We start from the raw sequence: 14,518 nt of genomic DNA, 5'->3' as shown, positions 1-14,518 counted from the left end.
ATTGTCCGTACAAAACTCTAAGTCCCTAAATAACTTCAAAAAACTTTGCAAAACTTTCATTAACATGCTTTAACTTTACAACCTGGCCTAGTGTGGGAGGGAGGTAGGGGGGGGGGGGTTGGATATACCGCGTTCAGCCACACCTAGTTATGATTTTTTTTCTATATATTTGTATTTTTGTCTATGTTTTCAAACTTTTAATTTGATTACGATTTGTGTTATGTTAACGATTTCATTATACTCATTTTCTGTTATTTATTCATTTACTATATATGTGTTCTGCTTTTCTTATCATGTTTATGTTTCTTTTATTCGTGGAGGGCTCCGTTGTATAACAGTTGTTTTTATCGATTTTTGTTAAATAAAACATGAATAAATAAACTAGAATTTAATTCGTCATGCGGACGAATTAGGTGGTCTGTCATGATTTTTCATTGAGAGTCGGCTAATGTATAAAATGAATAATTTAGATATGATTGATAATCTTGATTCTAGACATCCTAAGAATAAATTTTGACCATTGCTCAATGTGATTATTAATGTTTCCCATAGACTTTGCACGTAAGCAATTTTGAGAATTACAATTCCAATATTGCAAGTGAAAAACGGGCATGATCCCGGCATCTGATCAAAAAGTGAAGGGCACATTTCCGAAAGCCCAGAATCTCAGCTATAACATGTTAAAAGCTCCGGCAAAACTGACAAGAAGAAATGGAGATATGGCTCACGAAATAGAGGAATGTCGAATCTAGTTTTGAGAAAAAGTCATGTCCCATAGAGATTACACACAAAATACATGTGATATGAAAAAAAACAATTATAATCTGTTTTATCTTGCTAAATTTTAACTTTCATACCTTTTAATTATCATAAAGGATCATGTAAGAGGTGGCAAAAAGAAAAAAAAATGAAAAAAAAATCATCTTTTCTACCCCAGGAATCGAACCTCCGCCCTCGAGAAAGCAAGTCAAATGCGTTATCCATTGAGCCACGATATTCCCCATATAGATTACACGTAAGCAATTTTGAGAATTACAATTCCAATTTTGCAAGTGAAATACGGGCATGATCCCAGCATCTGATCAAAAAATGAAGGGCACACTTCCGATAGCCCAGAATCTCAGCTACATCATGTTAAAAGCTCAAGGAAAGCTGACAAGAAAAAATGGAGATATGGCTCACGAAATAGAGGAATGTCGAATCTAGTTTTGAGAAAAAATCATGTCCCATAGAGATTACACGCAAAATGAGGAAAAATGACAGGCCTCTTTTCATCGCTGTTTTACGCAATGATGCGTTTCTCAAAACGAATATTCATGTTAACTGAGGAGAAAGAGTACATTATAAACTACAACATGTTGAAATCTGGGCGAAAAATGATCTATATTCGAGAAGTTACAGCCAAATTTGCATAAATTTAATGACGTCATTTTTGAAAAAAATGAAATTTTTAGTTTGGGCGCCTATTTGATGACGTCACGATATAATTTAGGGACGATGGTGACATGAAATCAAATCTACAACTCATACTCTATCGATATATGAAAAAAAAATTGGGGGTCAATGGACTTTTTAAAGAGCTACAGTGAATTTACAATAGGCATGTTTTTGCCCATATATGGCCTATAGTGAGAGCTCGCGCGCACACGTGCTGCAAACTTTAACGGGTGTTAATTTCTATATTAATGGTTGTAGAAGGTTGATCAAGGTATCAAATTGCTCAAAATTTTATTAGCAATGCAATGATATTAAAAGAAACGGTTTTTCTGCGTTGCGTTATGATGTAACGCACGGAAACGCGCGCGCATATGTGCGCGCGCGCAAATTTTTGAAATGCTTAAAATGACCTGAAACGTACCCAAAAAAATTTATAGGTCATTTGGAAGATTTTTTTACCTTTGACGCGCGCGTACGCGCGCGTCATGACCTTTACATGACCTTTGATGACATTGACAGTTGACCCTTGACATGAAGTTAATGTCATGTAAATATTGTTAATTTTTTATAATTGATAATGAAGATATGATCAAATGAAGAATTTTACAAAATGGCGCGTAGATGACGTCATCATGACCATATGACCTTGAAAAGCTTAGTTTGCCGTCTCTATGATAGATTCTATATATGACGAAAAAATCAGCAAAATTGATTCAGCCAATTTCGAGAAAAGTTGGCGACAAACATAGGTGCCAAGAATAAAGAAAGAAAGAAATAAAGAAATAAAGAAAGAAAATTCTGACGAAAACAATAGGTGATCTGTCAAAGACAGACCACCTAATAAATAAATAATGATTAATCAATCAATTCATCTGTCAGTTATTAACTATCATCATGATCACTGCGGAGTTGCTTGGGCATGTTCGCTGCCACTCCCGAAATACAGGTCAACGCCCTTGGATCAAGACTGAATCAGTTAATAGTCTGTTCATTAACGCCCAGTATATCATTACATTGCACAGTTGAAGGGAATGGTTACTTTGAGGGAGAATTACTCATGTTTTGAATTTCACGTTTCAATATATACAAGTATTGCCGGATGATAAAAAAAATGATATTTCAATTTTTTGATTGTTTGTTTAATCCATATGAATTTAACAAAGAGATATCTTATAAAGAAAAGAGAAATGCAACTTCGATATGGTTATACAAAACGCTGTTTGAATTTTTTAAACAACGATGTTTACTTTTTGAACCTTGCAAGTTACAGTTGTTGTTTAAACAGTTTAAACTGGTGTTTGGATTTTATATATCTAATTCTTGAAATATTAAGCATGATTGTTTAAACTGTTTAACAACTACTGGCAGGTTCATGCAGCATTTATAAAATGTGAAACAGTGTTTTTACTGTGTAATGATGCATTTTGAGCCAATGAATCGCTTTTTCCATGAAGCAAATATTGGTCACTCCCGTTGTTACGCAATCATAGCCGTCGTCTTTTCAGAGTTCGTCCGAAATTCTTTGCGGGGGATCAATCCTTGTATTCAATCCAAGAGAATCCCTCAGGCCTCAGACATGACAATTTATGGGTTGTATCTATTGAACTGCTAAAAGCCCCCTCAAAAGAGTGGGCAATTGAGCGAGTTTACGCTTGAGAACCCCTTCCGCGCATCAGGCATTGCAACAACTACACCCTTCTCTTAACATTTGCGTTAAAATTGATTTAAAATTAAAATGAATGAAGGAAAGGGTGTGGCAATTTAGTTAATATACATTTACATATGAATACATAAACATAGCCACAGGATGGTCGTTTTTTTAAGATGATGTATCAATCGCAAGCGCTACTACCAAGAATTGGTTAAAACAAAATTGCATGTTAAGGAATGAATTATTTTTCTTAACCAACCCGGTAGGTTGAACGTAAGATTAGTTGCCGGGATTAGTTGATTGATCAAACTTCACTTTTCAATTTTTTTTTGTTTTTACTTCTAACTTTCCAATATGTCATCTTGGCACCTACTCTTTCAATGATCTTCATATCATAATGTTATCGTAGATAAACTTGAAGGTTATATAATCACAAGTTATTACAGGTGATCTTAATTATGTTTGCTAATCACATATGACAGAGGCCTTTCCGTTGAGATTTTTATTTTTCTGTATAATAAGACTTTTGTAGAACATTGTATAATTCATTCGACGTTAGCCTTAGGAATATTGCTATATATTATTACCTATTTTTAATCATTATGCAAAGGAATGAGTATACTGCTTTACATCTAAATATTACAAAAGCCTTCAGTGTCACAATTTTCCGTTCTTATGTATCCCTGTATTGCGCAAGGAGAGTATCCTATACATTACCCAACAGTTTCAATTGTTTGCATGTGACGGTTCGTTGAAAACGAAGTTGATACTCCATCTGTCAATATCCTTGTTCTTTTCAAGGAAAGTATACTCTTGAAAGAATGTTTCATTTACAAAGATCAATCAACTGACAATGATGAAAATTATTCAACTCAATTCTGACCGTTCATAGACAGCAAAAACTGTGGTGTTAACCGGTGTACAAAGATGACCACACCAGCTATTTTACACCGGTGTTAAATTGGTGGTGTTAGTTTTACACCTATAGGTGTTATTACAACATCTTTTGTTGTTACATTTACACTCTTTGGTGTTATGTTTAATCTCTAGGGTGTAGTTTTAACACCTCAGGGTGTGGTCCTCTATTAACACCACAGTTTTTACAGTGTAAGAGAAGTGACTTTTTTTCTATCTTCTGATTGCCAATACCATGATCTCGCCGAAGAATTTGTTAGTCGTGAAACGTATAACAAGAAAGGGGAAAGGGAGCGGGATATATTCTATTGGGGAAGTGTATAATTATGTTAATTGTGTGTGTATTCGTTTGTTTGTTTGTTTACTTGCTTGCTTGTTTGATTAAGAGCGATATTTTTAGGGGGTTTTCGTGTTTATTCTAGCCAACACTACCACCAATCTAATCATTTCAATTTCACAAAAACTATTTACTTTTATTACTTATTTCTTTATTATTGAAGTCCTTGGAACTTTTTTCTGAATGTTTAAACAAATTGTCTTTTTTTATTAGTATATGGATATTTCATCTACTAGTCAGTACGTCATTTGTAACAGTATATCAAGTACTGCATTAAAATGCACCTGGTTGGTAACTGTGATGGTATCGGATGATAATTTATTTTTTTTCCTTTGCTCATCATACTAAAGCCCGTCCATAAATCGTATTCAAGTCAAACTGTAACACTTGATAAAACAATAAAGGCTGATATCATAAATCATTTTCATATTGAAAGTACTTATATCAGGGCTTATAACAAGGAATCATTTAACTTTTGAAGTACAAGTCCGTAAAACAAAGACTTGATATATTCATTTATAAAAAAAAATAACAAAAAATCTGTATTCATGTGCGCTAAAGAAAATCCTGACATCCTAATTGTGTTATGAAGTTATCGGTACTCATGCTGATTGGTGAAACAAAGCAAAACTTCAAACGCCAGGTCTTTAATCACTCCTTTCTATTTCACTCAGTGATCCATTTTCACAGAAATTGACAATAAAAACTTGATAATCCAATTAAGATTGATCTTGAAAGTACATTCATTGGACTGTCATATCGAAGGCAACTGGTCACATCGACGAAACCTCTACAGATCGATCAGGGGCCCGTTGCACGAAGAGTTGCAATCAATCGCAACTCTAAAAATCATGCGCAACTTGATTTTCAACCAATCAACAGCGCGCATTTGGGACTTGCGATTGATTTTTTGACTTGCGTTTAAACGCAACTCTTTCTGCAACGAACCCCAGAACAATTACATTAGGTTTAATAATGATATAGAGTTTTCTAAAGCGCCAAATCCACATTGATTATGCGCTGAAAGATACTTGGTATATTATTATTACCCCGGCTGTATAGGCGCTAGAGCATTCAAGGAATAAATCCTACCTGGTACCCATTCAACTCACCTGGGTCGAGTGCAGCACAATGTGGATAAATTTCTTGCCGAACGAAATTGCGCCGTGGCTGGGATTCGGACCCTCTGTTTCAAAGTCCGAAGACTAATCCACTATGGGCCACAACGCTCCATAATATGTATCATTATGTATTTAAAGGTAGTGTGATATGGATTTCAATGTGACACTCAATGATTTGATATAAGATGTGTTCATAGATAGCCTACATACATTTTTTTTTCTCAAAAACTAAGTTTACGGGGGAAAAAACAATTTGATATAAATATGTTAGTGCTTCTAAAAGGAAAGAACAGAAAATATATAAAGCTAAGTTTACGAGTTGTCAATGTGTCTATTAATTAAAAAGATGATATTAATGCGCTATTCATACTTTCTTTTGTATTTGTTAAGAATTGAAGTTATTATCGAATAAAACCCTCTTAAACAAAAAAAACTTAATTTTTCATGACCTGGAATCGGTCGATTTGGAATCCGCTTTTTTTTCGCGTGTGACTGTGATATAAACTTGACCTCACGATCGGAATCAATCTGATTACTCTAGGTCGACAAACCTTGTTGATACTGGCTGTAATAAAAGCGGTATATAGCATCCTGAATTTTCGGTTGAGATTTTTTCCAAAAGCCATTACTTTCGGCATTTGTTATTGTTTGTTTTAGGGTTGGCTACCTGCAGCCTGTACTTTCGTTTAGGTTGATCATTGGGTATATACTATTATAGTTCATTGGTGATTTATAATTAATAATGAAATATAAGTAGTATTGTTGTTTGACCAATAAACTTTAAAACATTCAGATAGGGCGGCGTCTGTCAGAGAAAAGGCAAAAAAAGGTAGATTTCTTTTGAAATAACATGTTAATAGAAAATGAAGAACAAAGCAATCACCCTTTATTATTTCATCTGATTCACAATAGCTCTGTCACATTGATCAATATCCTTTTCAAAAGGAATCAAAATATTACTTGAGAAGGAAATCAAGGAAGTAATATTTTTGCGTCAAATAATTATTTGTATCGTATCCAACGTAGGGAGTAGGTTCCCACACGTCTTTGCTAGCCTCCACTGGTTTCCGTACATGAAGTACATTGGTCGTGCGGTTAGGAAATATAAACCCAAATCATTCTGGACAATTCTGGCATACAAAAGAATGAAAAGAATAAAAACACGTAATGTATTTCTGTGTCTGTCCGTTACATACAACCACCAGCATCTGGTTGTCGCGTTCGTTTGTTTCACCAAACAACATACTTCCATTCGGTCTGAGTATAAAGATTGGAGATAGGTTGGGCAAGGTCAGAACGTCTACGTGCTTAAGATCAGCGAGGCCAGCTTATTGACTATCTGCTCGAAATTTCGACACTGTTCTCAACCATTGATGACGTCACTATACAACCTTGCGCTTGTAGTCTCGGTCCGTGACTCAAATCGTTCTCTCATAGTTCTCTCACAAACGAGATTCTCGAGAGAATTTTTTTGGTCATCAAACAGGTATGGATGATTTCAAATCGATTCCATGGTAACTGCATGGTTGTGATAAAAGGGGAAGTCTGGAAGTGCTATTAAATGTAAAATTAATTCATTTAGGGGAAGGTTTATATTGGTGAACTATACATGTATAGTCGGAGTCACCGTAAAAAATATTGCTTAATTTCTTTGTAGCTTTTTGCTAGACAATACATGGTTCATCATTATATCTGCAGTTTTATAATATACCATGAAATTAACCTTCCTATGACTGTATTTTGTCATAATAGAGAGTGATATAATACTGATTTTATTTAAAAAATCACTTTTCACAAATAGACTCGTATAGTTTGATTTCTTATGAGACCAATTACGTCAAAAGATGTCATGTGTTTATGAAATTCCCAAATCTGAAAATGAAAGAAGGAAAACGTAATTTATAGGAATGATATTGTACTACTTTGTAGTGAAAAGGAGGGTAAAAACCCTTTTACCCAAGTGTACTAAGACTATTATCATTCAGTGCCCCAATTATCCGACCTTTCAATAGGACACCGCTGATGCAAAAAGAACTATGTAAATATGAACAGCGACAATACTCTGTTGGTGCATTCTAAAACAGTTTCCATGGTGAAAATAATAAAAAATAAACCCGTTACTAGTTCTTATCCGGGTATCATGGTTTTGATTTTGAACTGAAAGTAATCGGTACTTGGCTGTCATGGAGATCTGGGTGATCCCTGGACAACATTGTTATGATTACTATACAAAACAATAATAAAAAGCAAAACAAAATAATGAATTAAAAAACGATCTCTATGATTCCTCAAGAAAAGTTTGAAGTTGAGTCCAAAAAGGCGTGTTCGGATTTACGTCATTATTTTCTCAAGGTTGCAATAAGGAAGATGTTTTTAAACTCTTTTGCGATTTCGTTTGATAGAATCATATTTTCTTTTAGTGGATAAATAAGGAGAGTAATGATGGCGCATATTCCATTTATACAAACTTAAAAAAAAAAGTATCTTGAGTGAATGAATTTATATGAGGCTAATAACAATAACAGCTATAATACTAATGATGTCCACGACGACTATGATGTTAATGATAATTCTTATAATAAATACAAACGAAAATGTGAGGGGTGGTGGTAGTTGTTGGCTTATGTTGATGTGATGATTATGATAACAATATAAGGCCTATAATTAATATTTTTTTACATGTACCTATATCATATCCTGTAAAATCCTATAATCATAGAGGCTTATTCCCATAAATATTTTCATGACCAATCTGTCATCTTTTCATCGAAATAAACAATCGTGTTTATGTCGTTACAAGCTATTTTTACTGACACGATAATGTACTTATTCTTGGTGGTGTAACTCTCATTACACAACAAGTGCACACAAATAAATCAAGTCTGTGCATGTATTTATTGTGTGTGTGTGTGTTTTTTTAGTCGTAAATGTAATAACGCTTATGAGATGTCTTTAAAAATATGCATGCTAATCAATTCGTTGATCTTTTCTTATTGGAATAAGCGAGTCATTGCTTGTAAAATATTAGGTATACAATTGCTTATATACGCAACAAATAACAGGTATGTTGAAATATTGGCAGAAGAAAGTCATAATGATTATTCATATTCTCTCTGGCATGAAAACAACGTGATGTCATAATGAGTTGAACTCATTTCGTAAAGCTAATACATATTCATGCACCGTGAGTATTTGTCAACATGTGAATAATAAATGCACACCCCAGTTCGCCTGTTTACCCCATTATCTCTTGTTTACACGCCCATGCGCAGTCCGTCTGGGCGAAAAGGTTATCGCACACAGAGCGGTCCCAAAATAGCATCCAAGCGGGTTACGTCATTTTAGTTCAGCGAATGAGAATTCGTTCTGAGGATATATTCTCCTTCTGCTGGGCAGCGTCTATTCTCTCACTCGTTCCCTGTCCTCCCCACGTAGCGTACGTTTCTCCTGTGTTGTGTATATATTCTTCGCCATTATATTTTGGGGATTCACTATTTTGCTGTACATATAACGTCTGAAATAGCAGGGGAATATCTATATTTTTTATACATTGAAACAGAGGAACGAGTTCTGTCATCGTTGATCGATAAATTTGTCTTATCGAACGTCATTTTGTGGATATTATTGTCACCTTGTCCTGAATATATTTCAAAAGGATTGGTACATTATTTTGTTATACCACTACCACCGTATTGGAATATCTTGTTTTGTGTTTTATTACTGGAGTATTCTGTCCATGTCTCCAGCCGCAACGCCAACTTCAGCAGCTAATATCCAGAAATGCCCCTTTTCTTTCCCTGCAACTAGCAGTGAGGAGAACACCATTTTACCCGATTTTTGTGACTCCAATTCGGACCTGTCTACATCACTAAACCCTTACTGGCAGTGCCACACACACAACGTAAAATCGGATCAGTGCAATATGGCGGCCTCCCCATTCACATTCGCGCTCTCAGGCAAATCATCACTCTGCACCAGTGCACTCAAATCAACGTCGAGCAGCGGGAGTCGGACTCCGGAGCTGAATTCAAACATTAGAGTGGCCAACCGATGTTTGCTGAACCGTGCTTGCGAGCAGTTGCAGCAGTGCTCACCGAGACTTCTACGTAAGTTTGGAAAATCAGACTGTCCTCAGAACAGCCAAGATGTCACCCCAATGTCAATGAACTGTTCCAATTCTCCCTCTAGCACTACCTCACCCATCGTGCTCCCACAAGAACTCAGTCAGCGCCTGGATAACCATTCATTGCTGTCAAAATGCAGCCAATCCCGTCTTTGCCGTCCTCGATCTAGCTCTGTCATCCTCGTAGACCTTCGACCATTTCTGGCATTTAGCAGGAGGCACATCTCAGGGGCTCTCAACGTCAACTGTACCACTCGATTCTCATGTAGACGACTTCGTGATGGCAAGGTAGCGCTTGCGGACCTGGTCACCTCGGAGGAAGGCAAGAAGGAGTTTCAGAGGAGATTAGACCAAGATAAAGAGGTTGTGGTATACGATGAGGAGTCCCAAGGAATTGATAACCTACCAGTCAACCATCCAACTTCCCTTGTCGTTAGTGCTCTGAAAAAGGAAGGCGTTAAAGTCAGACTTCTAAAAGGTAAGATGGTCATATTTTTTTGTTCTCTTGTTATTGGGATCTGGTAAAAACAAATTAAACTCTTAATCAATTAAAAAAAATACTTAAAAGCCAATTAAACCAAAGTATGATTAAGAGATAAAAATCAAATGGAATGAATTCGAATTCAGAAAAAGGGAACGATGCCATTTTCTTGGAACGATTGCGAAATACTTAATTACATGACTGGGAGCGTGGGAGTCGACCACAAGACCAGATATTGTGGCGAGTTACAATTGCGAGTCATTACACTATGTTGCAATGCTCTTTGCAGATGACTGGGTTTACCGCAAGTCATCGCCATCTCGCGGCTCGTCCTCATCATCCACCTCCTCAGCTCTGGACACGCTTGGCTGACCAATGCCGCCCGAATATCAGAGATCCATCTTGGGCCTCCCGATTCTTGCAAGTATGCAGGCTTGGCCAATGGGTCTCCTTTTCGGCAGTGGTGAGCCAAAACGTCTATACCGTTAGCCGGTTGACTTTAATGATGACCTGCAGAATCTGGTACTGTTCCAACACTGTCTAATTATCGAGGAGGGGTTAAAAATTAAAATGAATGATTTTTTTTGAAGGGATGCAATCAGTACACAGCAAAATACTGAACTTTCTGTTCCAAACTTGATTATCAATATAAACGTGTAAATCATTCTTTTAGAATGACATTTTCTTAATATTGCGAATTTTTTCATTTGTATCTGACCAAATTATTTTACTTTCCTCTGTTCAGGTGGGATTAAAGAATTTGCGAACCACGGCGGTGACCTCTTTGTCAGCGAACTTTCGAACACCTCATCATCGTCATCCTCATCTACCTCATCGACTGTGATCCATGATGGCGAAGACCCCCCCAGCCCAACTACCGATAGCGAGCACATCCTCCGCGGCGGCTCCGGCATCTGCCCCTCTGAAGGCATCCCCATGACCCAGATTTTGCCTCATCTCTACGTCGGCAACGAAGTTGACGCTGCGAACCTCGACTTGCTTCGGCTGCACGGCATCAGCCACGTCCTCAATGTCACCAACTCAGTGCCTTGTTTCCACGAAGGCGAGAGCGCCATGCGATACATGAGGATACCAGTACGCGACAACGGACTAATCAACCTCCGGGGTCCACTTCCAAGCCGCTTTGGAATTTATCGGTGAGTTGGCAAAAAGTATACATTATCATCATGATGTTATTTCAAGTAAGATTCAACACTCGGAAATAATTTATATCAGACAAAAAAGGAAAACATCTGTATCGATCCTAAACTAAAAAAAGGCAGTTGCCATTAGCAGTTAATTGCATGTACACGAAGTGTCATCCCCGTGCCAACCCAATTAGAGCGGGAACTAGAGAAGCAGAAGCAGAAATTGTGGTAGCTGTCTACTGATAACCGAAAACTCCATGATTTCTAGGTTTATTTTTTATCTCAATACTATATCTACAGTTTGTCACTTTTGTTATTATCGTCAGTCATAATGCATATACCTTGAATTAAAATTGACGAGTTATTCATACCACATTGTTCTCCAAACAGAAGAGGCTCGACGTCGCAACGCCCGTGTTCTCGTTCACTGCCACGCTGGAATCTCCCGGTCTTCCACCGTGGTCATCGCTTACGTAATGAAACACATGAACCAGCCAATGACCCAAGCTTATCAATTCGTCAAGAGCAAGCGACCTATCATCGCTCCCAACCTTGGATTCGTCGGTCAGCTTATGGAATTTGAACAGTTCTTGAGCAAGGTGAACACTCCGCGTTCAGCCAGTTGCCGGCTCACCGACTCGCCCGTGACTTGCGCCAAGCAATTACACCACAGCAGACCGAGTACTCCTAGTATGGACTTAGATACAGCCGTTATGGAGGCATAGGATCAAATCTAAACCAGACTTTCGCGTGAACATTTTGTTTTTGTGTCTGGCTCGATGAGAGTAGGCCCATGTCACTGATGATATGAAGACAACAGACAGTCAAATATCAGAACTATTGATTCTTGCCGAATATCACTATCACCACCAAATGACTTCCTCGTGTTACCTTCTAATAATCACCCTTTCAGAATGCACACTAGATTAGACAAGTCAACTTCCATTTTCACTCCGTTATATCTTTCTCTCTTTAATATATTTTAAAGGTAAGATTTTAATATAGGTGCAGGATACTGAAAATGTTCAGGTACGTGTAACGTAAGCAAATAAAGCAATATCAATAGATTTCCGCAGTCCAAACGATTTTCTAGAAGAAGTGGCTTTAGGATTACGACTAAACTAAATCGGCTTCCATTTTCTCATAATATTGACTAAAATGCGCTGGGCGCTATTTTGTCACTAATGTTGAAGAAGTACTACATGCGTTTTATTTACTGGTAATATATTTATTCATGACATGACTGACATCACATTAAAGATACATGTAATAACTACAATTTTTTGATAATTTTCTAATCTGGTAAAGTACATGTAAACTATGGCATCACTTTTTTTTCCAAATCTTCATTAAAGATTACCTTCACTTTTCTTTTATAACTATGAATGTGCAATCTGAGATAGACTATGATATTAAAAAAATGATATGGATTTTTTACAAAACAAATTTCGACGTAGCTGTTAAAAGGTTTCTTGAATGTGCTTGTAGTTTATTAGGAAATTGATGTCTTTGCGGGAATTTGTGCTTGAGTTTGCTCTTTTTAAAGTAAATTCGGTCACCTAATTAAATACGTGAGGAAATCGGTATACAGCTCATTAACTGAAATTTCGCATTGATTTTCAATGAAAAGATGATTGGTAATATTTTCTTGTTGGTGCTCTCATTATTTTTCGTGGTGTTCAGAAAATTGGTGTTAGTGCAGCATGGGGCTTTAATGCTTATTTTATTTCTCTTCTGTTCTTTTTTTTCCTGGAATAGTGTTGTGCCGTTTTGTGTGACATACATGTATGTTTTAATCAATATTCTACCGTTCATAAACGTGATAAAGTCCTCATCTTTCTTTAGCGTTAAACACTTTCAATTCGTTTGCCATGCTCGATTGATCAGTGATTAATTACCTCCCCCTTTTTCACTCTTTTCTCCTCTATTTTTCTATACGGTTTGGAATACTAAAATTCATAATGGCAATAATGATTTATCCATATTACGATCCATAATTTTGGCAGGGTAATTTTCGTGGGTCGTGATGATAATCGTTCCCAGATTAATAGATTTGGTATGTTGCTGTAGTAAACTATGTCGATGTGATTTGAATTTTCAGTGATCTTTGCTTTAATTTTATTAATGTGTGAGTCCCTGGAATATTTGAGAATTATCCTCCAAAATTATATAAATTTAATTTTCTGGTAAATTTTCCCCATTACATGTAGGTTGTGTAGTTTTATATTCAACCTAGGGGAAAACGTTATTCTTGCCGCTTTTCACGTATTTCACACTTTGAATCTGTATACACGTTTTAAAAGATGGAATAAAAATGAAAAATACATTAATATGTTTGTGACGTCACAAAATTTCCGATGAGAGGAAGACTGCATTCAGGGAACAGTGAAAGTGAGACGTGTGTATATACATGTAGGCATATCACGCCTATTAAGAGAGTAAGTGATGAAAAAGAAGAACCGAACCGATAGAAGGGAAGGGGAGAGAGGGAAAGGATGAGGGAGGGAGAAGGAAGAGGGAGAGGGATGAGAGAGATAAGAGCGGGAGAGAGAAATGAGGAGGAGAAAGCAGGGTAGAGGAAGAAGAGGGAGAGAAAGAGATATTGGAGGAAGATGCGGGAAAGGATGATAACGAACTACAAAACTTAAAACAATAAACATGGGTGAAGGCTCGCATGAGAATCATGACATCACGGTCGGGTTCATACACATGTTGTCCAAAATAAATACACAATATAAATAAATAAAAACAAAATATATCAGGTGGTTCTAAAAACTTTATTGTTATCATGGAGAGGATTAAATGAATATCATAACGAAAAGGGAAATGAAATAATTTTAGATGGGATACGATCAAATCAATTTTGATATTATTAATATTATATAGTGTATATTCATATTTTGTACACGCCCTGCCCAAAATAGAATATTACATGTTTAACGCGTTTAGACTCCATTGTCATAAGTGATGTGATGCAGCACTAAGTGGGTTGGTTGGTTAATCAGAAATCCAAATTATCACTAATAAAATAATTGGGATGGGGTTGTCTAGTCATTAAAATAGGACATTGCTTAATTGTACATTTCGCCGATGACTCTTCAGTGTCTTAGTCAGGCGAGAAATTTAGCTCTTCGTCAGCATGAAGTCAGCATGATACATGTAGTGATCTCGTATGTGTATTATCCGCATCATGGGTTAAATATAGCTTTGACCAGCTGACGCAAGATGGCGCTTGCACATTTTACCAGTAGTTCAGGTCAAATTTTTCAGTTTGTTTGTTGAACTTCTTATATATTATGGGGCTT

General features: G+C 36.6%; 1 protein-coding gene across 1 annotated transcript; it reads left to right on the top strand.

The window, feature by feature from the left end:
- Nucleotides 1–8,846: 8,846 nt before the first annotated feature.
- Nucleotides 8,847–12,646, top strand: LOC121419144 (dual specificity protein phosphatase 10-like). Its single transcript, XM_041613474.1, is given in 4 exon segments — nt 8,847–10,062; nt 10,811–11,190; nt 11,192–11,222; nt 11,604–12,646. Coding segments are annotated over 4 exon segments (1,611 nt in total). The 5' UTR covers nt 8,847–9,197; the 3' UTR covers nt 11,939–12,646.
- Nucleotides 12,647–14,518: the final 1,872 nt, after the last annotated feature.

Source organism: Lytechinus variegatus, chromosome 7 (assembly GCF_018143015.1).
Source record: "Lytechinus variegatus isolate NC3 chromosome 7, Lvar_3.0, whole genome shotgun sequence".
Taxonomy (NCBI): Eukaryota; Metazoa; Echinodermata; class Echinoidea; order Temnopleuroida; family Toxopneustidae; genus Lytechinus; species Lytechinus variegatus.
The sequence above is the reverse complement of the archived record's forward strand: the minus strand, read 5'-3'. Positions and strand labels throughout refer to the sequence as shown.